The following is a 26721-nucleotide window of genomic DNA, read 5'->3' on the forward strand; positions in this document are numbered from 1 at the left end:
GACATTACATTAAGTGAAATAAGCCAGTCACAAAACATAAATATATATGATTCCATTTGTATGAAGAACTTACAGTAGTCAAATTCATACAGACAGAAAGTAGAATAGTGGTTTCCAGGGGCTAGGAGCAGAGGGAATAGAGAATTATTGTTTAATGTGTATAGAATTTCATTTTATTTAATTTTTAAAAAATTTTTTAATTTATTTATTTCCTTTTAAAGTTTTTATTTATTTATTTATTTTTGATTTTTTTTTTTTTAAATTTCAGGATTTTATGGGGGTACAAACATTTTGGTTACAACTAATGTCTTTGCCTTGCCCAAGCCAGAGCTAGAGGCATGCCCTTCCCCCATACAGTGCACACCACATCCATTAGTTGTGAGTTTACCCCCCTCACCTCCCCACCTGACCGACAGCCAGTGCATATTACTACCATGTGAGCACCTTAGTGTTGATCAGTTATTTCACTAAGCATAATATTCTCAAGGTTCATCCATGTTGTAGCATGTGTCAGAACTTTCTTCTTTTTAAGGCTGAATAATGTTTCATTGTATGTATGTACCACATTTTGCTTATCCATTTATCTGTTAATGGACACTTAGGTTGCTTCCACATTTTAGCTACTGCAAATAATGCTTCTTTAAGTATGGGTATGAATATCTCTTCCGGACTCTGCTTTCACCATTCTTTCACTTTCAACCTATTTGTGTTTTTGGATCTGAAGTGAGACTTTTGTAGACAGCATACAGTTGGATCATATTTTTTAAAATCCATTCTGCCAATCTCTGTCTTTTGGAGAACTTAATGCATTTACCTTTAAAATAATTACTGAGGAGAGACTTGCTTTTGTTATTTTGTTATTTGTTTTCCACATGCTTTTTATTCCTCATTTCCTGCATTGCTGTCTTATTTTGTGTTTAGCTGATTTCTTGTAGTGAAATATTTTAGTTCTCTTCTCATTTTCTTTTGTGCGTAATCTACAATTATTTTCTTTGTGGTTACCATGGGGATTACACTTAATATCCTGAAGTTAGAACACTTTAAGTTTATATCAGTTTACCTTCAATAACATACAAAAACTCTGCTTCTATATCCCTCTGTCGCCACCCTTTTCAATTATTGATGTCACAAAATTACATCTTTACACATTGTGTGTCCAAAAACATAAATGAATAATTGTTTTTTTATAATGCGTTAGTCTCATAAATCATGTAGAAAACAAAAAGTGGAGTTACACTTTTTTATTTTATGATAATACTAGCATTTGTAAATTGTCTATAAATTATTTTATGATAATACTAGCATTTATAAATTGCCCATATATTTACCTGAATCTTTATTTCTTCATATTGCTTCAAGTTACTGTCCAGTGTTCTTTCATTTCAACCTGCTGGACGCCCGTTAGCATTTCTTGCAGGGCGGGTCTAGTGGTGATGAACTCCCTCAGCTCTTGTTGATATGGGAATGTCTTAATTCCTCTCTCACTTTTAAAGGACAGTTTTGACAGTTACAGGATTCTTGATGGACACTTTATTTCTTTTAGCACTTCAAATGCATCAGCCTACTACTACCTTCTGGCCTCCAAAATTTCTGATGAGAAATCTGCTGATAATCTTATTAAGGGTTCCTTTTATGTGACGACTCACTTTCTTCTCACTGTTTTCAAGATTATCTTTGTGTCTAGCTTTCAACAGTTTGAGTATGATGTGTGGGTCTTTTTGAGTTCATCCTACTTGGAGTTTGTTGAGCTTCTTGGCTGTTTATATTTATGTCTTTCATCAAAGAGTGTCATTCGTTATTTCTTCAACTAATCTCTCAAACAACTCCCCTTTCTCTTCTTCTGAAACCCCCACAATGCATATGTTGGTTTGCTTGATGATGTTCCATAGGTCCCTTAGGCTTTGTTTACTTTTCTTCAATCATTTTTCTTTATGTTCCTCTGACTCAATGATTTCAATTGTCCTATACTTAAATTTGCAGATTTCTTCCTGTGTACTTAAATATGACTTTGAATCTCTTTAGTGAATCATATTTGGGAGGTTGAGGCAGGAAGATCACTTGAGCCCAAGAAACATAGCTGTAGTGCAAGTCCAGCCTGGGCAACATAGCAAGACCCTTTCTCTAAGAAAGAAAAAAAATAAAAAATTCATTTCAGTTATTGTACTTTTCAGCTCTAGACTTTCTTTTTGGTTTCTTTTTAGGTTTTCTCTCTTTATTGATATTTCCATTTTGTTCATGAATTGTATTCTTGATTTCTCTGCATCTTCCTTTAGTTTTTTGAGCGTCTTTAAAACAGATGTTTTAAAGTCATTGTCTACTAGGCTCACCATCTGGTCATTCTCTGGGACAGTTTCTGTTGGTTTATTTTTTTCCTTTGAATAGGCCTAAGTTTTCCAAGCTTCTCTTTCCTCTTCTGTTGGACAGAAACTGTGGCATTTTATTAATTCAACAAATATTTATTGAGCTCCTCCTGTGTGGCCCCCAAATTCTTTGACTTTTTTTTATTGAGAAATAGGGTCTCCCCTTGAATATGGGCTCTGTGCTTGGTTAATATCATACATCAGAAATGACTCAGTGTCAGTTTCTAGGTCAGATTTTAAGAAACTGTCATCATCTACTTCCTATTTTTTGGGACATTTGCTCTTGAAATTCAGCCACCATGCGATGAGGAAGCCGAAGTAGCCAGTGGTGAGGCCCATATGAATAGGAACCAACAACACCTCTGGCCAAAGCCCTGGGTGAACCCTCAATTAACAATCAGTACCAACTTATTAGCCATGTGAATGAGAATCTTGCAAGTGGATACTCCAGCCTCCAGTCAAGCCGCCACTGCTGTCACCACATGTAATAGAGATGAGCTTTTATTTATATTATCCAGTCTTACAATTACTTTAATATTTTTTAACATGTGTCCTTTAGAACCCAAAGAAATACAATGCATCATTTTACATTTTCTAGTAGCCACATTACAAAAAGTAAGAACAAACAGGTGAAACTAATTTTCGAGAGAAATTTGATTTATCCCAGTATATCAAAACTATTATAATTTCAATATGCAATGAACATAAAAATTATTTGTGAGATACTTTACATTCTTTTTCATACTACATACTTGCAATTTAGAGTATATTTTACACTTGCAATCATATCTCGATTCAGACTAGCCACGTTTCAAACACTCAGTGGCCACAGATGGCTGGTGACTACTGTATGGAAGAGGACAGCCTTAGAATGAGAGTGCTGGAAGGCAAACTACTCCATCCCTTTTCTTTTTTATGTAGGAGGAAAATGAGACAGAGGGGAGAGAGTGACTTGCCCAGGGTTGTGCAATGTAATGGGCTGAATGGTGGCCTCCCCAAAAGATACATTCATGTTGTAATTCCTGGCACTTGTGAATGTTACCTTATTTGTAAAAAGGCTTGTTGCAGATGTAACTGAGTTAAGGATTTTGAGATGAAGAGATCATCCCTGATGATCTGGGTGAACCCTAAATCCAATGGCCAGTCCTTATAAGAGATATACAGGGGATATCAGACAAACAGAAGAGGAGAAGAGAGACACACAGAGGAGAAGGCAATGGGAAGACAGGGAAAGATGGGAGTGATGCTGCCACAAGCCAAGGAAGCCAAGGAATACTCACGGCCACCAGCAGCTGGAAGAGGCAAGGAAGATTCTCCTCCAAAGCCTCAGGAGGGAGTGTGGCCCTGCTGATACCTGGATGAACTATGAGAGAATACATTTATGTTATTTTTAGCCACCGAGTTTTGTGATAATTTCTTATGGCAGCCATAGGTCTGGACGGAAGAGACCTTGGACTCCATTCCCAGCCAGAGTAGTCTGCCTCATCTTGCCTCTGAAGTCTTTCAAGTGGTCAGCAGTCATCCCTTTATGGGCAGAGTGGCCCAGGTGGGGCTCTAGTGACCTGGAGGACCCATGCCCAGTCTACAGGAAGCTGCTGCCCCGTAGCTCCACAAGGCATCATGCCATGGTGGCCTCATCTCTTGCTTCATCTACTCAGTTGACCTCTTCACTGCTCTTCCTGCTTCCACTCTTTTTCCTCTACCATTTATTTTCTGCATAATAGCTAGGGTAATCCTTTAAAAAAACAGAAATCATATCAGGCCACTCCTCTGCTTCCCACCCTCCAGTGGCTTCTGTGCGTTGGAGTGAAATCCAAGCTCCTTACCACATTTACAAGGCCTGGCAGGGCCGCTGTCTTCTCTCTGTCCACCCCAGCCCCAGAGGCCTTCTTGCAATTTTTACAACATGCCAAGCATGATCCTTCCCTAGGTTCTTTGTATTTGCTGTTTTCTCTGTCTGGAACATTCTACCCCAGGTAGTCCCTGTGGATCACCCCCTCGCTTTATTTAGGCATTTGCTCAGATGTCCCCCATCACAAAATTTTTCCCTAGTTACTGTTACTTTTTGGTCTTTATGATACTTTATTTTACACCATGAATGTCTACACCACCCAGTAGAGATTTGTGAGTTGATTAGATTTTTTGTCTGTCCCTCCCCACCACCCCCATTAGGCTATAAACCCCATGAGGGCAGGGGCTTTTGTCTGGTTTATATAGCAGTGTCTCAAACAGCAGTTATAGTAGGTGCTCAATAAGCATTTGTTGATTGAATAAACAAACGAATGAATGAATACAGAAAACAGCCTCCATTTTGCTACATCTTTTCTCCTAGAGAAGTCAGAATCTGGATATTTAGGTAAAATTCTGTGATATGTGAACTAAAAAAAAAATTCACTGGGCCAGCTAACAAAGAGTATCCCAAGGTCACCAGTTTGAGACCCCTGACTTACAGGGATCTGGGCCCACTAGGAACTGCATTTCCCATCCTCAATTTGTGCAGCCTCCTCAGGAACCGAATGTCTCTTCTTGATCCACCGGCCCTCGCATCTCCAGGCCCAGGCGCCATGAAGTACTGTTTGTTGTTCCAGACCAAAGTCATTCAGGGCACTTCATTCAAAAGACAGGATGTGGGCTGTGAGCTTCCAGCTCATCAGTTCAAAGGAAACCTACTTCAGCAGCAACGTTTCCAGGGATGTTTCCCAAGCCTCCCTGGGAGGTGGTGGGGCCTCTTAAAGGACTAATAATAGACAGGCGCACCCAGTTTCCCAAACATGCCAACCTTAAAAGTGAATGCTATTTTTTCCTTATTACCTTTGAATTACTATGTAGGAGAGGGACATTCTCTTATTGCAGCCCTTGCTCTCTACATGCTACCTAATAATGACTTACCACTCAGCAGCTTCCAGGTAAAATTGTCATAGTGGGACTTGAGCTCATTCAACTCCATCCTGCACTCCTTCATCCCCCACTACTCAGGTTGATCCCTTTGTCACCAGTATGCTTTGTAGTTAGGGCAGCCCAACCACCACCCAGCAACGGCATGACTGTGGGTGTATATCCTAATCACTCTGAGCCTTAGCAGCCTATCCATAAAGAAAGTTACCCAATCTACATAGGGTTGTTGGGGGGAGGGGGTGCTAGATAAGACAATGCAAGTACCTGATACCCACGAAGCAATGATGTTTATTATTGAACACCTACTGGGCATGGGTGGGGGTAAGTGGTACTGTCCTTTAAGTCTTCATTCATCCACCTGTTCATCCATTCACTCACTCACTCATTCAATCAATATTTATTGGGCTCTTAGGAGGTGTCAGGTGCTGAGCTTGGTGCAGGGTGACACTCTGGTGAGCAGCCCCTGCTCTCACAAAGCCTAGATCCAGCTACTGAGCTCATAGTCTAATGTAGCTCTGGGTTCCCAGAGTCTGGGACATGGTGGGGTTGGGGGTGTTTAGGTGCAGTGCATGGACAGGGCACTAAATACCACTGAATTACACATCTGGACAATTACTACCCTGTTAGTTACCTTCAGATTCCATTAAGGAGAGAGTCCCAGTTGGATATTAACATGTCTTTAACATTTCTCTAACATTTGTTAATTTCCTCTCTTAACAAATAAAGAAGGCCTCAGTCACAGATGCTTTGGGCAGATGACAGCACCTGGAGAGATTTTAATAATATAACTACCTCTTGCTATTCAAACTCAGTAGATCAAACCAGATAGACTTTTTTTTTTAGATGGTGCACAAATATGAACAGAATATGGTGAAGATGAGTGAGAATGAATGAAATTTGGAGAAATATTGATCTATTTAAATTTCTTCCCCTCTCCTCCCCTTATTAGCTCCATTTTACAGTTGGGGAAACTGAATCTCTTTGCTGAGAGGATGGACAGGAGGTAAGGAGTTCTCTTCTAAATGTGTAGGCAAGCAGAGCCAAGAATCTTCATTGTGGTGGAGTTAGATATATATAAAATAAAGATCGCTCCTCCCCTACCTCTGCAGAACGTGTGTGTGTGTGTGTGTGTGTGTATGTATGTGTAAGTGTGTGGAACCACAAGCCATTCCGAATGAGTGACAGCGGGAGCCCATCCCTCCAGCAGACGCGTGCAGAATGACCAATGGGGCGGATGGGGGGTGGATGGGTACTGGTCCCTCTGCAGGGGCCAGGGTGGAATCCGCGGCGTCCACTCCTTCCACCTCTCCCCCAACTACCCCCGTGGGTCCTTCCACTCTTGGTCCTCCCGAGGGGCACCCAACGCGCTCATCTCCTTAATGCAACCCGGGGCCGAGGACAGGGTCGGGGGCGAGGCTCGGATCTGACGAACGCAGGCTGCGGTCTCCGCGCCGCAGCGCTGCGGCTGGGAGCACTTATCCGGGAGGCTGGCAGCCGCTGGGGTGCCAGTATGTAAAGCAGCTGGCGGCGCTGGGCGGGGCCTGGGCGCGATGCAAATGAGGAGGGCGGTGTCTACCCGCGGCTCCTCCTCCCTCCCCCGCAGCTGGGGCCAGCGGTGCCAAGCGCAGCTGGACGCGCGGCCGCAGCTGGGCGAGTGACAGCCCCGGCTCCGCGCGCCGCGGCCGCCAGAGCCGGCGCAGGGGAAGCGCCCGCGGCCCCGGGCGGCAGCAGCGGCCGCCTGCTCCGCGCCTGCCGGGCCTGCAGCCCGCGGTCCCGCGCCCCGGGGCCGGCACCTCTCGGCTCCGGCTCCCCGCGCGCAAGATGGCTGACCCGGCTGCGGGGCCGCCGCCGAGCGAGGGTGAGGAGAGCACCGTGCGCTTCGCCCGCAAAGGCGCCCTCCGGCAGAAGAACGTGCACGAGGTGAAGAACCACAAATTCACCGCCCGCTTCTTCAAGCAGCCCACCTTCTGCAGCCACTGCACCGACTTCATCTGGTGAGCGCGCCGGCGCACCGCACCTGCCCGGGGCCCCGAGGGCACCGCCGCGCGCGGGGACCCCTCTCCGCGCCCCTGAGGGGAAGAAGCCCCCCGGGGACCCCGCGCGTCCCTGGGCTCCCGGGTCCGAACTCTCCCGCCCCAGACTCCCTAATGGACAGTCCTGGGGGTCCCCTGTCCCCCGGTCCCAGACGGCCGGCCGCGAGGCGCCTCCTGCCCTCTCTTACTCCCAGTCGCCTCGGGAGCGCCCAGGGGCAGCGTCGCGGGCGCCTTTGCTCCACCTGGCTCAGAGCGCCGGTGTCCGTCCCTCCCCGGGAAGGCAGCGCCTCGGGTGCCCTCTCGCCCGGGGTCCCTCCCTCTCCGCCTCCCTCCGGCGCGAGGGGCCCTCCACCCCGCCCTTCCTTTCCGGGGGGCAGCGCGCTGGTGTCCTCTCTCTATCTCCCTGCGGGCACGGGGCATCCTTCCCTCCTCTGTGTCTCCTGTTGTCTCTCATTGCGCCTCCCTGAGGGCCCGGGTCCCCCTTTCCACTCACCGGTCCTCCCCCTTCACATTGCTGCGGGCCCCTTTCTGCCCCTTCTCCCTCCAGGCGTGGGGCATCCTTTCTCCCTATTCCCCCAGGGGACACCCTCCCCCGGATGCGTCTCTATCGCTTCTCTTTCCCCGAGCATACTCGGGCCACCTCTACGGGTAGATGTCCCGCCTGCCTTCCGCCCCCACCCGACGGAAACGCTGCTCCCATCCCGCCATCTGGTGGTCGCAGCCGCCTTCCTTCTGTTGGGGTCAGGGGAGATGCGGGTTACCGCCGAGCTCCCACAAACGCCCCCAAAGGCGGAAGACTCCTGGGCACCCGCCTGTGGCTGGGAGGTTGCACCTGGGGTAGAGGGCTGGGGGAAGGGGGGAGTCTGTGGGGGAACTAGCCGGTGGCGGGGCCCCTCAGGCTGCCTGACGTGCCTCCTTCTGCTTTTGCAGGGGCTTCGGGAAGCAGGGATTCCAGTGCCAAGGTAGGAGGCTCTATCTGGGGTTTTAGGGATGCCGTTTGTGGGAAGAGAGGGGGGAAAAGACATTATAGAAGTGACCGAGAGAGTGAAGGAATCACATCTGTCAGAGTGACCTCCCAGGCTCGGAATTCTTCACCAACAAAAGGTCCTTTTAAGGTGTGTGTGCGCGTAAGGGGCAGTGAGGCTCCATCCGGGAAAGGCCCACGGAGCTGGGAAGTGCATCCACCCTGTCTCCCTTCCCAGCCTGGGAAGAGTCAAAACGGTTCTCCTGAATCTGTCCTGACGTGGACAGTCCTGCTTAAGTGATTGTGTCTCCAGGGGCAGTTTCTGGGAGGACCCTTTCTCCCTAATCCCTGCCCTGTCCCCTGCTCGTTCTTCCTGGGTTCACAGAGTGAGGTTCTGCCTTTTCCCCTGCCTGGCAGAGGTCTCCGCAGGTGGCTGCCTCCTCTGCAGATGGTGCATCCCCTAGGAAGGCGACTGCGGTTGTCCCCTGGGCCTCCTCTCTCTCTCTGAAAGAAGTGGGTCCAGATGGGGTGCCTCTCAGATCCTGGTTTAAATGGATTTTTCTATCTTCTGGGTAGATACAGGAAGGACTCCAAGTGACTGGTTACCCGAGTCCTTGCATCCGGTTTGCAATCCTTGACTCCACCCAGGGATGCCAAACCTGCCAGTGGTAACTTTTGATCACGTGTAAGGTGGCCTCAGCCGTCTTTGGGGGCTAATGCCTAAAAGACAGATGGAAAATTGGCTCTCTGGGACCCCATTACGTGTAGACTTGTTTAGCACTTAGGATGTCTTAAACATTTTGTGAATTTCAACATTTTAGACCTGGGCAATTTCACATACACATGTTAATATCCAACTCCAGCTTTGCTGAGAAATGGTCCTGCTCTCACGTTAGAACAATGGTTTGGAGCTGAGAGCAGCTGTTGTTATAGACAGGGCAAGTGTTCACCATTTTATCTCAATTGATCCCAACCAGGTCTGCTTCACCTGTTTCTGGCCTCTGTATGCATTTGAATCTGCCAATTCTGATCTGGAAAGTTTGTTTGTGTGTTTTTTTGTTTGTTTTGTTTTGTTTTTCACTTTTAGGCCTGGCAAAGTTGAGTTTGGTGAGAAATGGGACATTTCTGGGGTGTTGTGTCTTAGGGGCACATTGACCACTCTGGTGAGCTCGGTTTAAATCAGAAGAAAGGATTTGCGTGTAGAAGAGTCTGAGATACGATTTAGCACTGACTGACAGTTTGTTGCTGCACCTCCTCCCTCTAGGGAAAACTAAAGTGATCCCCAGTGAGCGTGAGTGGCGTTGGCAGTGGTGCAGCATGCACCCTTGCTCACAGCAGGGGACTGCACTCCTCTGGGACACACATGCTCTTCCCTGGGATCTGAGCCAGGGTGGGGTCAGCCAGGGAGCCTTGCAGACCGGCCCACCCTCTCTTACTGAGATTTGGAACCTCTGCACCACACCAGAGAACTCTCCAAATCCCTTTAGGTAGCAAGAACTTAGGCCTCGGTGCAAACAGTTTGGATTGTTTTCTAGAACTTTGTCTGACCCTCAAACAAAACACTGCTGGAGTCTTGGTGGCAGAACGTGTAATATCTTCTTTGAGGTTGCCTTTCACTTCCATGAATTGGTTTCTGTCTTTGTTTCTTGCTGAGGTCAGGGGTGATTTTTAAACATTTTTACCACAGCTCTCCTAGCCACCTGCTGTGCTGTGGCTAATGACTGGGAAGGTCACTTTGGAATGTGCGGGGGCTTGACACATCTGAAGCAGGAGATACTTTAATTCAGAGCCTGGACAATGATAGGAATTTTCCAGTGTCGTGAGAAAAAGGCAGAATTCAAGTTTCTAATGAAATGTGGCCACTTTGGAGATAGGAGTGTCTATTATTTTTTAATCATCCTTCTTCTTCTCTTCTCCCTCTCCCCAGAGGCAGTGTAGACTAATGGGCATGTGCACAGGCTACAAGGCAAGGCCCTGTGAGTTTGAATCCTGGCTTTGAGACTTCCTAGGCATAAACAGGTCCAATCACAGTACCTACCTTAGGGTTGCTGAGCAGCTCCAAGTCACGGCATTATCCAAGATGCTTGGACCACAGTTTGGCACAGAGTTAGCACTCTGAAAATATCAGTTCTTATAATTGTCCCTAAACTATCCCAATGGTGGGGCAGCTAGTGCTAGAGAAGACTGGCTCTGCAGGGTTGCTTTGCTATGGAACTGGCTGCCAGGAAAGAGTCCAAATCCAGCTGTGAACATCTGGTCACCCTGTGTCACTGCTTTCTTCAACAGTGGGTTCCATTTGGGCAGGAGTGGGGAGGAGCGAGACAGGGAGTGGGGCAGACTGGCAGTCCTTGAAATTGAGATGCTTAGAATGAGGACATCCAGGAAGGAGGGAAGTTTACCCCTGGTACTCAGCATTGCCTGGGACTAATTCTGGAACCATAAAGGAGTTCCTTATTATCTGAGTATTTTTGGTACCAGATATTTCCTCTGAAAGTGAATCTGCTTACAATGGAATCCACAGTTTATACAAAATATTAATACATAAGATTTTATTCTCTTTGTTAAGTCAGCAGCCCAGAGCCCAAGGCCTTAGGTTCCTTTCAGCTTTCTGCTCTACCCTCCCTAGGGAGTGACAGTTTTGGTCCAAGAAGGAGGTTAGACTCTCCGGTCATCACATTCCTCTTTCAGCCAGCAGGAAGGAGGAAAGGGGTAAAAAAAAAAAAAAAAGGCAAGTGTTCTCAGTGTCACTTACGGAAGTTGCTCAAGATACTTCAGCCTGTATCCTATTAGCTAGGACTTAATCACATACCCACATCTAGTTGCAAGGGAACATGTGGCAAATGTGTTGATTTCAGGTAGCCACTATTTAGGGGGTGCTTCCATTTCAAAAGTAGAAACAAAGAGAGGGTATAGTCTCTGCCACTCTTGATTCGGAGGTGTGTAAGATGATCATAAGTCGAGGTGTGTAGGATGATCATAACCACTGAGAGCTGCCTCCTTGCTCCACTATGCTGTTCTGGAAGTTGGGGATGCTGGAACGTGTTGGGAGAGGAAGGATGGAAATTCTATAAACCATGGGAAGTTATGGATTTGTATGTGCTCAGGAGAGCTTAAGAATAAATTTCTCGCTTTTGTATTGCCAGAGGACAGAACTCCAGGTTGATGGCCATATAATTTCTCCCCTTTTGTTTCCATTCTCTCTATTTTTTACAAAACCAGTATCTGTGAGGTAGTTTAAGAATGCCCCTGGTGGCAGGGAACTGGGCCCGAAGCTCCCTATTGTGAAACTGCCTAAATTCTGGGTTAGAAGTGGGTCTCTTTAGACAAGTAAGGCAAGTATCTCTACGGTATTCTTTAGAGGAGCTTAGAACCTGCATTTGCACTTTAATTGTCATCAAGATGAGCCATTGGGTAGAATTAGACTCTTCAGAAAACATTGCAGTTTGGCAGAAAGAAAAAAATTTTTTTTTAATTTAAAAGGAAGTCACCTAGTAGAAATAGATAGGCAGTAAAATATAGAGATTCAGAATTCATAGCGTGGGGCTGGGGTCAGATAGAGCTGGGTGTGAATCTCTCATCTGCCACTGTGTGACCTTGGACAAGTCATCCCCCTATAGTAACCTTGGTCTCCTAATCTGTGAAATGGGGATACTAGTACCTATCTCATAGAATTATGCCGAAGAGTCATGAGGTGGTGCAAAAAAAATATCCACAGTAAGTATCAATGACTCTAAATGAGACCATCATTATTACTCGATTAGCTGTAGGAAACTGTATCAAAGTGGGACAGAGTGAATTCTGGAACTCATTAAATGACTATGCCTCTTTCGTGTACTTAGATGGATTTTCTTCTTAGCTATGTTTCCTCAGAGGCATTGGGTAATACTAGTGAGAGCACAGTTCAGTGTCTGGGTCCAGAGAGCTGGGCTTGGTTAACATTGTCTTTCCTTGTGAGAAAAATCTGAACTTGCCCTGGACTCTCTAGAAAAACCCCAGTGCACTAATTTTCTGACTATGAAAAGCTAGAATTGATGATCGTAATGAGTAAATTGGCTCTTCCCTTTCCAGTGTAGGTTAGAAAACATGTTTTTGAAAACCTTCTAATCAATATTATTCTTAAAAAACTCCAAAGCATTGCATGAATTCAATCATTGTTGTTTTTGTTAATATCAACCTTATAGAATATAGGTTTATTTTTGTGTGTAGTTAACACATATACATTAAAATAGTATGTGGTTTTTTTTTTTTTTTTACAACAAAAATGGATCAGAGGTTAATTTTATTTTTGGCATGGTTTTCCCTATAAACTTATGATATGATACCATACATTCCAAGTTGAACTTTTTCGGTAAAATTATAAAGAGGGCCATTTAAAAAAAAATCACCAAGTCAGGCTGCAAGTTATTAGAGGTTGCTTCTATTGTTTCACTTCCCTTTCTTCCCAGAAGCAGATCTCAGAGGCCTGTGAGCCAAACTCCACTCACCTTTTGGCTTATTCTGAATGTGTCCTGTGGGTTTTTCTATGTCGATAAAAGGCAGAGACTTTTTGATTTCATGTGTGATGATTTGGCTTTTTCCTTTTTCCCACCTGAAGTGGGATTTCAGGCTCAATGTCCCAATCGAAATAAGAATCTTTGAGTGGGTTAACGCTGGGTCTTAAAAAGGAGGGATGATTTGGTGGAGAGGCAATAGCAAATTCATTTTTCCCCATAGAGCACTCAAGGGAAGCCTAAAGCTTTGTCACTGGGCAACAGAATGCCTTTCTAAGTAAATATGGAAAATATGACCTTTGAAAATCTAGTTGATATGATATACAAGTTCTTAGAAACTAAATTTTAAAAATATATTATTTCCAAGTACTAGTGATACTCCAGGTACTGCCCAGAACCAAATACAATATGTTTATAGTCTACCTAGGTCAATAAATAAAAACGTATAAGAGATGGTGATGGGTCAAAAGGTAAACTGAAGGTCTGAAAATAATTTATATACATTCTTGCTGTTGGAGTCTCTTTCCTCTCTCTGTCTCTGCTTATCATTCTGCCTCTTTCTCCCTGTCTTATTCTCTCTCTTTTTCATACACACGCACATGTGTAATTTAAAATCCATGGTCTGGTCTTTTGACTCTAGGTCAGTTAATTCCTGGGTGGGGAGGGGGATCTGCTGAAATATTCATCACCTCTGGCTGATGTCTTCAAAGGTTTGGTCCCCTATTGTTTTTGGCAATTCATCTAATATCATGAATTATTTGACTTCATTCATCCAATCTCCCCAGTGAAATTGTGTGATATTCCATAGACAGAATGTTGGCCTTTTTATAGAGAACACATGTACAGTGTTTATATATGGCATTTGGAGTGTGATGGCTGCTTAAAAATCTGGTGGGAAATTTGTCTGTTCACCACATCCATCCTTCCATTTATCCTTCCGTCCCTCCATCCATCATTCCATTTATCCGTCTATCCATTCATGCATCCATCCACCCACTCATCCATCCATCCATCCTTCCATATTTCCATCTATCCTTCTAAAAGGTATTCCCTGATCAAGTTCTATGAGACCGGAACTGTCTTAGATGTTGGGAATACAGTGGTGAATGAGATTGAGAAGATCCCTATTGTCATGGGCAGTGTGGTGGGGGAGATCAGATACTCTGCAGATCACTGCACTAATATTTAATTGCATTTTTGTTAAGTACTTTGAAGGAAAGGTACTTGGTACTGTGAGGACATATAATGGAAGGCTAACCCTATGGGGGTGCAGTCAGTGAAATCTTTGGTCTGGGAATTTTTTAAAAAGCCCAACTTCTCATTCCCATTCCCTGAGGTAATTGGAGAAGGTCTGAGTTGCCAAGGAGCCAGAGCTAAAAATCTGTGTTGTAAAACTGCTCACATCCCGGATAAAGATACGCAAGAGACTTATCTTCGTGACATGCTGTGGAGAAACCGTGAATCGTTGTGCCATGGCTGCAGGTGAGATGAGTCTTTGGTAGAGCTAGACTGCTACCTTAAGATGGCTTCTCTCTCAGTTTCACAGACAGAGAACTTTGTCTCCTCTTAATTAATAACTGCAATAATGAGCTGACTTCCTTTTTGTTCAGGGGTTGCAGTTTGAGGTGGCTGTTCTAAAGCTGAAAAATCAGACGATTTCAGAGGTGGAGGAACAAGCCTGAGCCAATAGATTGAAAATAAATAAAAAGAGAGAGAAAAGCATTTCAGTGAGAGGAATTTGGAGCTGAAAGCCAGTGGGGATTACTCTCAGTGCCTCCCAAATACCTTCCTCACCCTGGGTCCCTCTCTGATATACTACAACTGTTCAATCCTGTGGCTTAGGCAGTATTTTCTCGTGTTTAGAAGATCACTTTTAAGTAGTTTCACAGTAAACAGCATTAAATCACATATGGAGAAAGATCCTTTATCAATGCTCTTTCTTATCTTTATGATTTCATTAAGGAGAAAGGCTCAGTTTGGTGCTACTATGGCTTTAACACCTCTCTAGCACAAATCTGGGCACTTAGTAAATATTCATTGAGTATTCTTTATTTTTTATTATAAAGGAACTGCAGGGAATTATGAGAACATAAAGATATGTTAGTTTCTACCTATAAGCCAATATATATATATATATTTTTGCTCTTTTACCTAATGTTGAGACTAGTCCTATTCCACCTCTGGGCTTGATTTTGTACCAGCTAGTCCTCCTTGTGAAAAGAGAAGGAAAGTTCACTGTCTTTTCTGGAAATGTTTGGTGTTAGAAGGGAGCTCAATGTTCCAAAGGATTGAAAAGCACAGGCAAGGTCTGGTAGAGACAGTAGGAGGTAGGCACCCAGCTAATTTTTAAATTTTTTTTTATAGAGATGGGATCTTGCTATGTTGCCCAGGCTGGTCTCGAGCTCCTGGCCTCAAGTGATCCTCCCACCTCAGCTTCCCAAAGCACTGGGATTATAGGCGTGAGCCATTAGGCTCAGCCTATTGTTACCTTTTAATTGTCCTTTGTCCTGTTTGTTTTTGTGTCCTGGGTATCTCGTTTCCCCTCAGCCCACATGCAGAAAGTTGCCCTACTGAGTCAGAGGGGGATCTCAAACCCAGACCAGAAGGGCTCTGATCCTCTCCTGTTGAGTCTTGGCATTTGCTAAGTAGATGGAAATTAACTGGGTCAACATATGCAGCATCAATAGTTCAACAGTAACCATGTTCCTGGGGGAAATTCTAGTACTCTTTTTTTCTTTCACCTTGCTAATGGCCAGAGACCAGACTTTGGGCTTCTAGAGAAGCTGTATAAAATTGGGCTTGAGAGTTCAGGCTTAAAAATCAAACAGACCTGATTTTAAATCCTGGTTCTGTCTCTCCCTGGCTCTGTGACATTGGGGCAGGTAAAACATGATCCTGCCTTTATTTACCCATCCATCTTATCCATCCATCCATCCACCCAGCCATTCTTCCATCTTTCCATTCACCTTTCCACCTAGCTATCTATCCATTCATTCAATAAATATTTACTGAGTGCCTGCCATGTGTCAGGCACTGTTCTAGGCAATGGAACTAGAGCAGTGAACAAAGCAAAGTCTCTGACTTCATGGCATTTATGTTCTAGTAGAAGGAGAACAGCAGTAAATAAACAACATAGAACAAATATGTTATGTTATGTCAGGTTGCAATATGGGGTTTGAAGAGAAATAAGACACTGTCGTTGCCCTTGAAGGTTCTCCTGGTCTTTTGAAGGGAGAATAGCACATGGCCAGTTAGTTCTGGGACATAATGAAAAGTGCTACCGCAAGGGTGTAGAAACGCTTTGGATGACATCCCTACTCCTCCTGGGAGGAGTGGAGAAGATTCCACAGAGGAGGTGACATTTACGAAGAGTCTTACAGCAGGAGTAGGAGTTCCCAGATTGACAAGGGGGTGGAGGCTGGGGAGGGCGTTTCAGGCAGAGGAGAGCCCTAGTTGAGATATGGAGGAGAGAGAATGGGGCACATGCAGGGAACAGGAAGAAGAGAGTGTGAGGGAGGAGCTGGTGGGAGATGAATGTCACATAGGAGGGTTTGGCCCTTGTGAAGGCAGTGTAGCGACTAGGAAGTGGTTGTTGTCATTGCTTTAAAGCGGGATGTGTGGGGGTGAGTGAATTGGCCAAATGTTTGAAAAAGAGGAGCATGAAATGCCTTGCGAAACAGTAATTGCCATGATTCAAATCCTGAAATTCCAGGCTTGCAGAGTTGGAGGTCAGGCAGGAGACACTGAAACGGCCATTTAGAAGCCCTGGGGGTGCATTACCGGAACACCTGGGGCTGTAGCTATTTCTTACATCCTAAAGAGACATTTGGAATTTCGTGTCAGTCATATTGTTGATCATTCTATTTTGGGGGGTGGTTACTAGGTTATTTTTACGGTTCTAACAATAGGGATATCTCCCTACTGCATCCTTAGGCGTGGTGGAGGGCCCTAGAAATGATTTTTCCCCTGAAAGGAATCCTCCCACTCCCTCTCCCTCTCTACTGCTGTCATTTACCCAGGGGCACGTGTTTACTGAGCACATGCTGCACACGGTGGTGAGGAGTTTGTGCTTCGGAGACAGAAAGGCTTCGGTTTAAATCTTAGCTTCTTGCTGTGGGACCTTGAGCAAGTTATTTAACCTCTTTGAGCCTTTGTTTCTTCATAGCTAAAAGGAAATAATAATAGTACCCAGTTTATAGGACACATGTATAGTGTTTCCTTAGCACCCTGTCTGACGTACAGTAAGCCCTGGATATGCGGCAGCTATTTCTGTTCTTCCTAGGACTGGGTGCAGTCCTTGTCCTTACCGAGTTTATAATCTTGTTGGGGAGGCAAGATGAATGCCCCTGAATCAAGGAGACGGTGCAAGAATGGATGTGCTTACATGCTGCGGTCAATAGCCTTAGCTGCAACTTACAATGGATCTGAGAGAGAAATACTTAGCCGGGGCGAGAGGTGATTTGAACGTGAATGAGTGCAGTGCTTTCTGAGAAACTCGCTCCTGGCTTGCGATGCTTTAATTTGTGGGAAACCTCAGAAAGTTGAATTGAAATCTGTGATCACCCCATCTGCTGACCTCATTGTGAAAATGTATTGGTAGCATTTCAACTTTTCAATAGATTTGTGACCATGTTACCTTTTAAATTTGGGTTCCATTCACCCTTTGGGTGGAGTGCTTATGTGCTCTTTTGGGTTGAAGAAGCTGGCAGGTTCTGTGGGTGAAGGTGAAGGGTGAAGTCCATAGGACTGTTGCTTGTTTCTTTGTGATAGTGGGGGTTGGTGATTTTTATGGGATACCCCATATTGAAGGTTTTCCTTTCCTCCCTCCTAAATAAAGGTGGGGGCCATTCTTTAGAGTTTAGGCAATGCTGCAAATGAGGATTTTGATAGTTATTTGGATTTCTTTTATGGATAGTTTTTAAAATAGTTATCTGGATAAATTTTGTGGCAAAATTTATGACTGTGGGTATCTATAATTCTATCTGGGCCAAACAGTACACTTAAAGGAAGCAGGATTGGCCTATAGAGTGGAGAGAAATCTCTTTTTATTTCAATTGGAGAGTCATCTTTTGGTGGTTGGCTTTCTTTTTAAATAATTTATTATTAATATTATTTTTGATTGACAAATCATAATTGTATAAATTTATGGTATGGTATACAGTGTGATGTGTTGATATATGTATACAATGTGGCATGATTAAATCAATCTAATTAACATTCATCACCTTGTTTGCCTATCATTTTTTATGGTGAGACATTTGAAATTTGTTCTCTTAGTTCTTTTGAAATATATGATACATTGTTATTGACTGTATTACCCTGCTGTGCAGTAGATCTCAAAACCTATTCCTCCTGTCTATCGGAAACTTTGTGTTCTTTGATCAACAAATCTCCATTCTCTCTCCCCACCCCTGGAAACCATTATTCTACTTTCTACTTATATGAGTTCAACTTTATTAGATTCCACATGTGAGTGAGATCATGCTGTATTTGTCTTTCTGTGCCTGGCTTATTTTACTTAGCATAATGTTCTCCAGATTCATTTATGCTGTCAAAAATCACAGGATTTCCCTCTTTTAAAGGCTGAATAGTACTCCATTTGTATATATGCCACATTTTATTTATCCATTTATCCGTAGATGGACATTTAGGTTGTTTCCGTATCTTGGCTATTATGAATAATGCTGCAATCAATATGGGAATGTAGTTATCCTTTGTCATATTGATTTCAGTTTTTTTATTTTTTGTTTGTTTACTTTTTTAAGAGACAAGGCCTCACTCTGTGGTCCAGGTTGAAATGCAGTGGCACAATCATAGTCCACTGCAGCCTCAAACTCTTGGCCTCAAGTCATCCTCCTGTCTCAGCCTCCTGAGTAGGTAGCTCACGTGAGGCCCATGCCACCACACCAGACTAATTTTTCTATTTTTTGTAGAGACAGGGTCTTGCTCTTGTTCAGGCTGGTCTTGAACTCCTGAGCTTAAGCAATCCTCCTGCCTTGGCCTCCCAGAGTGCTAGGATTACAGGTGTGAGCCACTGTGACCAGCCCAGGGTTTTCCATATATCATCAGCAAATAGAGACAATTTTACTTCTTCATTTCCTATTAGGATGCCTTTTATTTCTTCTTCTTGCCTAATTGCTCTGTCTAGGACTTTCAATACTATGTTGAACAGAAGTGGGTAAGAGTGGACATCCCTGATCTTAGAGGAAAAGCTTTCAGCTTTTGAGCATTGAGAATAATGTTAGCTACGGGTTTGTTGTAATAGAACCTTTATTATGTTGAGAAACATTCCTTCTGTACCTAATCTGTTGAGAGTTTTCTTCATGAAAGAATGTTGAATTTTTTTCAAATGCTTTTTCTGTATATATTGAGATGATCATATGATTTTTATACTTCATTTTGTTAAAGTGGTGTATTACATTTATCGATTTGCATGTGTTGAACCATCTTTTTTTTTTTTTTTGAGACAGAGTCTCACTTTGTTGCCCAGGCTAGAGTGAGTGCTGTGGCGTCAGCCTAGCTCACAGCAACCTCAAACTCCTGGGCTTAAGCGATCCTACTGCCTCAGCCTCCTGAGTAGCTGGGACTACAGGCATGCGCCACCATGCCCAGCTAATTTTTTTTCTATATGTACTTTTAGTTGTCCAGATAATTTATTTCTATTTTTAGTAGGGACGGGGTTTCGCTCAGGCTGGTCTCGAACTCCTGACCTCGAGCGATCCACCCGCCTCGGCCTCCGAGAGGGCTAGGATTACACGTGTGAGCCACCGCGCCCTGAACCATCTTTGTATCCCAGGGATAAATCCACTTGATCATGGTGAATGATTTTTTTAATGTGTTCTTGAATTCTATTTGTTATTTATTTTTTTTTTTTTTTTAAGATACAGGGTCTTGCTCTGTCACCCAGGCTGGATTGCAGTGGTTGCAATGATAGCTCACTGCAGCCTCAAACTCCTGGGTTCAAGTGATCCTCCCATCTCAACCTCCCAAGTAGCTAGGACAACAGGCAAATGCTGCCATGCCTGGCTAATTTTTCTTATTTTTTGTAGAGATGGGGTCTCGCTATGTTGCCCAAGCTGGTCTAGAACTCCTGGTGGTTTGCTAATATTTTTTTGAGGCTTTTTGCATCTATATTCATCAAGATATTGGCCTATAATTTTCTTTTCTTGTAGTGTTTTCATCTGGCTTTCGTATCAGGTTAATGCTAGCCTCATAAAATGAGTTTGGAAGTGCTCCTTCTGCTTTGATATTTGGGAAGAGTTTGAGAAGAATTGGCACTCAGATCAAGAAACAGAACATTGCCAGCACCCCCAGAAGCCTCTCTCAATCTCTCAGTTATTCTTGGAACCCTCCAAGAATAATTATTAACTATCTTAATTTTTATTACCTGTGATTACTTTCACATGTCTCAGAACATCAAGCAAATGGAATCATATGGAATGTACTCTTTCATGTCTATATAACTCCATTCACTTATGCCCACTTTTCTGTTAGGTATATTATGCTTTAATAAAAAATTTAAAAGGCACAGAGTTTTATGTTACTGAGGCTAAATCTGAGAAATGTTTGTTGGTGCCTTTTTAGTTTTGCATGCAGAAGTGAAATCCGTATGGGAGACAGGCACCTTCTGGGATCACCCATTGAGGAATGGTGCCATTTGCCTTCTCAGGGGGACATCTGCTTCTTGTTTCAATGTTGCCCATCGGTTGCAAACTGTACAACAGGGAAGCCAGGGCATTCTGACAATTTTCCCACCCAATAATAGAACTGTGTTAATACCAGGAAAACTTGAGCTCACCAACTATTTTTAGGGCTTCGGTTTTGAAAATTCTGTATTAGTTAAGGTATTAGTAAGAATCTGTTAAAGGTGCTGTAACAGATAAGCCTTGAAGCCTCCGTGGCTTGGTGGAAAAGGATTTATTTCTCACTCTCATCACTAACCGGTGCAGAGGATCCTGGTCAGGAAATCTTCCACACAGTCACGCAGGGGCCCAGGGTCCTCTCCACTGGGCCAGTGGAATAGGAGAGGGAACATTTCAAACCACTTCAGGTTGGAAGGAACGTGTGTTACTCCTGCTCACGTTCTGTTGGCCGGAACTCAGACACAGGGCCAGCGAACTGCAGAGGGTCCCGGGATGTGTTGACTAGCTCTGTGTCCAGAAGAAACCCTGCTCCATGCCCAAAGCCATGGCTTCCTTTTACTTCCTTTGGGGTGGGGTATCCAGCTATATCTCTCGCTTGACTAATAAAACTAAGATGTGAAACTGTAGACCTCTTTATCTTATCAGACATACTAGGGGGAGAGCAAGGTCTGTTTGTGTTACTAAGAGTGAAATAAAGAAGCACTCTTCTTGTTTTTAGCTCTTAGAACAATCTGGTTCTTGTCAGAACGTCCAGTTTTTCCATCAGTCAGAATTCTTGCCTCTTCTGGCTGCCAGTGGACATTGTAAGTGCTTCCATCTGAGTCAGGGGTAGGATCACCCAGTTAGTTCTCTTCATTTGCTCACTGGTCATCTCTCCTTTAGAAGAATCCTGTGGTGGTTCAACTTCCAGAAATTTGACTGGACACCTAACAAATCAATTACCTATTGTTGTGTAACAAGTAACCTCAAAACTTAGTGGTGGAAGATAACCACCATTTTATTTTGTTCTGGTTTCTGTGGGTCAGTGATTCAGGCTGGGCTCGGCTGGGTTGTCTGTCTGGCCTGGGCGGGGATTGACTGTTCTCGGCTGGGTTTGCTTGCCCACCTGGGAAAACTAGGGCATTTTTGGGCGTTTTTCCAGCTGGTCTCTCATCTTCCAGTGGGCTAGCCTGAGCTTGGTCACATGGTGACGTGCGTTCTCTGGGCGTGAGCAGAGGCTGCAGGGCTTCTTGAAGCCTAGGCTCAGAACTTGCATAGTGTCACCTCTGCTGTGTTCTTTAGTGAAAGCGAATCACAAGTCCACCCCAGAAATAAAGAAGGAAATAGAAAAGAGACTCCTCTTGGTGGGAGAAGCTGCAAATAATTTGTGACATTTTTGGAACCTACTGCACTAATTTCAACATGGCCCTTGTGACTGCTTAGCTCTCTAAAACACGGTCTGGTATAATATGCATCTCTTGAAATGAACTTGAATCTTTGCCAAGCCCCAAGTGAGTGCTCACTGCTTATACCTGATAATAACAGTACCTACCTCATAGGGAAGTGGTAGGGCCAGATGAGATGCTGTACGTAAAGGATACAGCCCAGGACTTAGTGCACAGGAAACACTGAAAACTACCATCATTACCAGCATTACTACTGAGTACTATCACTGTTACTACTGAGTACTATCATCATTACTACTGAGTTCTACTACCATTACTACTCAGTATTATACTGAATACTACCACCATTACTACTGAATACTGCCACTGTTACTATCGAATAATACCACGAAATACTACCATTACTACCACTTGACGCTGCACTAAAAGCCTGAGATTCAGAGAAAAACACAAAGCCCCTGCACTTGAGAAGAGACAGATCAGAGCAAGAGACAGGCGTGCGAGTGAGTTCGTGTAACACAGTGTGGTCAGTGTGATCACAGAGTTGCGATGGAGTGTGGACGAGGTCTTGTGACAGGTCAGGAGCTTGGGTTCAGACCTCAGCTCCTGCCCTGATCCCATGTGGAGTCTTGTGCACCTTTCTCTTTAATTTTCAGTTTCCTTATCTGTGAAACAAAAATAAGGGCACCACGTACCCCCCCAGGATGCCATGTGGATTAAATGAGATGGGGCATGCAAAGAACATGTGATTGGTCATTAAATGTTAGTTCTGAAAAAAAGTATAAATTCTCAAAAGTGCCCTTCTAAATATGTCCTAAAGGCATATTTACTTAGTTCTCCTCTTGCGACTCTGGCTAACATTTTTGGTACATTGTCTTAAAAGATGAAGATTTGCAGGCAGGTGGTTTATTGGGGGAGTGGCTCTTGGGAACAACACCTGTAAGGGGAGAAGTTGAGCCATGGTGCCATAGTTGTAATAGAGGCCAAAGCCGATGCCATGGCTGGAGCTGGGGTGGCTCTTCAGGATTGGGACAATGAGGACCTGCATCAAGAGGGCATCAACTGCGCCTGCTCTTGGGCAGGTAGCATTACCTTGGGTAAGGCAGCTCCCTTCTGCCAGGGAGGACGCCCAGGGAGGACACAGCTGTGAGCCATTGGTGTTCAACACTCTCAGCAGCTGGGGGAATGAGTGCCTTGGCCTTGTAGATGGGGGAGGAGGGCCTGGGGGTTCCCTATGTGCTTCTAGGTCCCTTTTAGAGGTTCCTTTCGCACTATACCTCCTTGACCATTGGTAAACCTGTAGAGCTTCATTATTAGTCCCTTCACAGAACTGAATTAGTTACTACCCAGATTCATAGATTGTATTTTCCCAGAACTGGAATGCCATTCACAGAGAGTCCTGATGTGACTAGAGACATGGGAATGGCTTGCCCAAGGTCATCCAGCTACCAGAGAAGAGAGCTGGGATTCATCTCCAAGCAATGGGATTTCATACCTTACCCTTCCTTCCCTTAGGCCATGCTGTCCTGAGTCACAGGAGATTCCACCCTCTGTTCTAAGCCTGGATTACGTAACTTCAATGACTTGCTGCCCTTAACCCTTACACAAGATTGCAGCTCCACTCTGGGAAGAGTTTTTAAAAAATTTCTCTACATGCATTTTTAAAACTGTGGATCATCACATATTAGAGGGCCATGAAATTGATTTAGTAGGTCATGAGCACCATGAAAAAATAGAGTAGAGAATATCAGAATGCATCATCCTTAGGAAGGGTATTGTTTCAGAAGACTTTTATTTCTTATATATTAATACATACTTAGGCATATGTATCAAAGTGTAAAATGTGTTTGTTACGGTGGATAATTGCCAACATAGTTTAAATCATTGTGAAAAATATAGAAAAGAGGCACTGGAGGCTCATGACATTGGCCCATGGACTGTTGAGGTTTTATTTATTTTTAGGGATGATATAAATGCATTGTTTCGGATTCTTTATAATTAGAAGTTTTATTCTTATCCAATCACAATATCCCAAGATGATTTTGATTATCATCTTTGAGCTTTAACGTATTGCAGATGAAAGTTATTTTTCCAAATAGAATTTTAAGTATAGTATAAGAGGTTTCTCTAAAAAAATGGAATTATTGGTTTTGGTGGAACTGCCTGGCCTGGCCTGTCACTTGGGTGAAGTGTCAGAGTGCTGCATCGAGTGCTGGCAGAGAGCTGTCCCTCTCCTGCAGAGAGAAGGAGCTGCTTATCCTGGGGGATAATGTGGGTTGAGAAAGAAGTGTTTTATGAGCAGGATCGGCACAGAGGGAGGGAGGAGGAGGTGTTTAGGGGCTGCACAGAGCCGCCGGAAGATGTGGGAACAGTGAGCCAGCATGGAGGTGGGCTGGATCCCCAGGGTGGGGCTCTGCTGAGGACGGCCCCCAGCTGGGATCTCCAGGGGCTGGGATTCAGTGTGCGTTTATGCTCCCTGGTGTCCCTGGTAGGAGGGGGTGCACATGACAGCTGGCCTCATTGTATTTCCCTTCTGACCTTCTCTGATTTGGGGCCTGAGGGCCACAGGGGAGCCAGGGCACTCCAGATGGGACAAAAAGGCATGTCCAAGAGCAAAATGACACCAGGGCTAGGCCCGTCCCTGCTTGAGAGACACAGAAAGAGAGAGAGAGAGAGAGAGAGAGAGAGAGTGTGTGCGTGTGTGTGTGTGTGTGTGTGTGCGTGTGTGTGTGTGTGTGTGTGTGCGCGTGTGTGTGTGTGTGTGTGTGCGTGTGCGTGTGTGTGTGCGTGTGCGTGTGTGTGTGTGTGTGTGTGTTTCTGCATCCCTAGAAGGTGTGTGTGTGTGTGTGCGTGTGTGTGTTTCTGCATCCCTAGAAGGGCCTCTATTATTTGGGCAGATGGGCCAATGGAGTTTTTCATTTCCAAACAATCTTCGACTAAGATTTCCAATGCTGCTGACTTGAGCTGATGTTAATTGAGTACTCACTCTGTGCCTGGCACTGTTCTGAGTACTTTACGAATATTAACTTATTTAATCCTCACAACGGCCTTATGCGGTTGCTAATATTATCATTCCCTTTTTATGCCGAGAAAACATAGGAACAGAGAATTGAGAAATTTTCCCAAAGTTATGAATAGTTAGGATCCGAACATGGGTTGGTGTTTAGGATTGTATCACAGGAAGGCAGAACTCCAGAATCGATGAGGATGATGATGAAGGCAGCTGATATCTGAGTGCTTGCCATGAGCTGGGCATGTCACACGCTTTATCCCTTTGAGTGTTCACCTTCCATTAAGATCTGCTGTTATTATCCCCGTTCATAGATAAGGAAACAGGCTTAGAGAAGATAAAGAATTGCCTGAAGGACGGCAGTGCCTGGATTGAATTCAGGTCTGTGGGAATCAGATTCCGAGATCCCTGCCATGAAGGTGAAGGGCTCAGGGGGCTCGGGGTGGGGGAGCAGCTGGTGGGGAAGCCCCAGAAACTCAAGGCAGATCGGCAGCCAGGCAGGCCCTGGCAAACAGGGTGGTGGTATGGCCCATCTCTCAGGGCCAAGAGTGCGCTTACCACAGCAGTGCACGAAACTGGCAAAATTTGACAGGAAGTGAAAATTGTCTAGTGGGAGACATGTTACCATTAAAAAAATTTTTTTTTCCAGTGAGAGAATTTGCACATCTCTAGGTTTTTTTTCTTTTTTTAGCCACAGCCCCAAATAAGGAATTCGGAAAGTGGCTTCTAGGTTGAGGTCTTTCAATGGTTACATGACCACAGTCAGCTGATTTCTTCATGTCTAAGTTGCCCGGCTGGGAGGACAGGCTGAGAACTGTGAAATTCATTGAGTCACTTGGAAGGAAGAGGGTGACATACAGCAGGCACTTCCACGGAATGATACTTCCCTGGCGAGCTCTTCTAATGTATCGAGGCACTGAGTTGAACCCGACACATGTATGATCTCATTGAATGGCCACAGCACCCCAGGAGGTAAGTCTCATGTTTAACTCCAGGAAGTGACTAAGACTCAGAGACATTAAGTCACTTGCCCCAGGTCTGAAAGCTAAGAAGTATTTGAAGAGGGTGATTCTGAAGTTGACAGGTTCAATGGCTCTGCCAGGAGCCCTGGTCAGCCTTTGGCCAGGGCACACACACGAGGCAGCACGCCAGTGTGTGGGGTCTGATACGGAAAGTGTGAGATCCCAGCGTATCTCTTCCAAAGCCCCCTCAGAAGACAGTGATGTGAAAGGATAGTGCAGCGTGGTCTGGCCGGCATCTTCAGCCACCCTCCGAAGGGTTGGGGGAGACATAGGCAAATAAGGCTCGTTTCTGCCCTCCAGCAGCCCCCAGACTTGTAGGAAAGACTCATAAACCAAACACTTACACACAGGTGACGTGGGTGGGGATGGTGGGGAGAGGGAAGTGCTGGGACCCGCTCACTTTCCAGGGGCCTGGGAAGCCACACAGAGGAACCTGCATTCTCAGGTGGGTTTTGAGGCAGAGGAGACAGTGAAAGCATGAGGAAGGGTGTCAGTGAGGTGGAGGGGGGCGGGAAGAGAGAACAGATTCTGGGGAGGTGGAGGGGAGAAAGCACAGACGGAAGTGAGGAGTGAAGGGCAAATGGGCGGGAAATAAATGAAGTTTAGAGGCCAGTTGAGAAATCTTGTCTCTTTTCTTTTCTTTTCTTTTCTTTTCTTTTCTTTTCTTTTCTTTTCTTTTCTTTTCTTTTCTTTTCTTTTCTTTTCTCTTCTTTTCTCTTCTTTTCTTTCTTTCTTTCTTTCTTTTTTTTTTTTTTGAGACAGATTCTTACTCTGTTGCCCGGGCTAGAGTGCTGTGGCGTCAGCCTAGCTCACAGCAACCTCAAACTCCTGGTTCTCATGCAATCCTCCTGCCCTCATGCAATCCTCCTGCCTCAGCCTCCAGAGTAGCTGGGACTACAAGCATGTGCCACCATGCCCA

General features: G+C 44.7%; 1 protein-coding gene across 2 annotated transcripts in view; it reads left to right on the forward strand.

Moving 5' to 3' along the window:
- Positions 1 to 6885: 6885 nt before the first annotated feature.
- Positions 6886 to 26721, forward strand: part of PRKCB (protein kinase C beta) — a 294889-nt gene continuing 275053 nt past the window's right edge. The window contains exons 1-2 of one of the 2 annotated variants that reach the window (XM_045542806.1): positions 6886 to 7249; positions 8219 to 8250. In XM_045542806.1, coding sequence (XP_045398762.1) covers positions 7077 to 7249; positions 8219 to 8250 — 205 coding nt within the window. In that variant the 5' untranslated portion in view covers positions 6886 to 7076. The remainder of the gene's footprint in view (positions 7250 to 8218; positions 8251 to 26721) is intronic. The other variant, XM_045542805.1, reaches the window with a different exon arrangement.

This window comes from Lemur catta, chromosome 2 (genome assembly GCF_020740605.2).
Source record: "Lemur catta isolate mLemCat1 chromosome 2, mLemCat1.pri, whole genome shotgun sequence".
NCBI lineage: Eukaryota > Metazoa > Chordata > Mammalia > Primates > Lemuridae > Lemur > Lemur catta.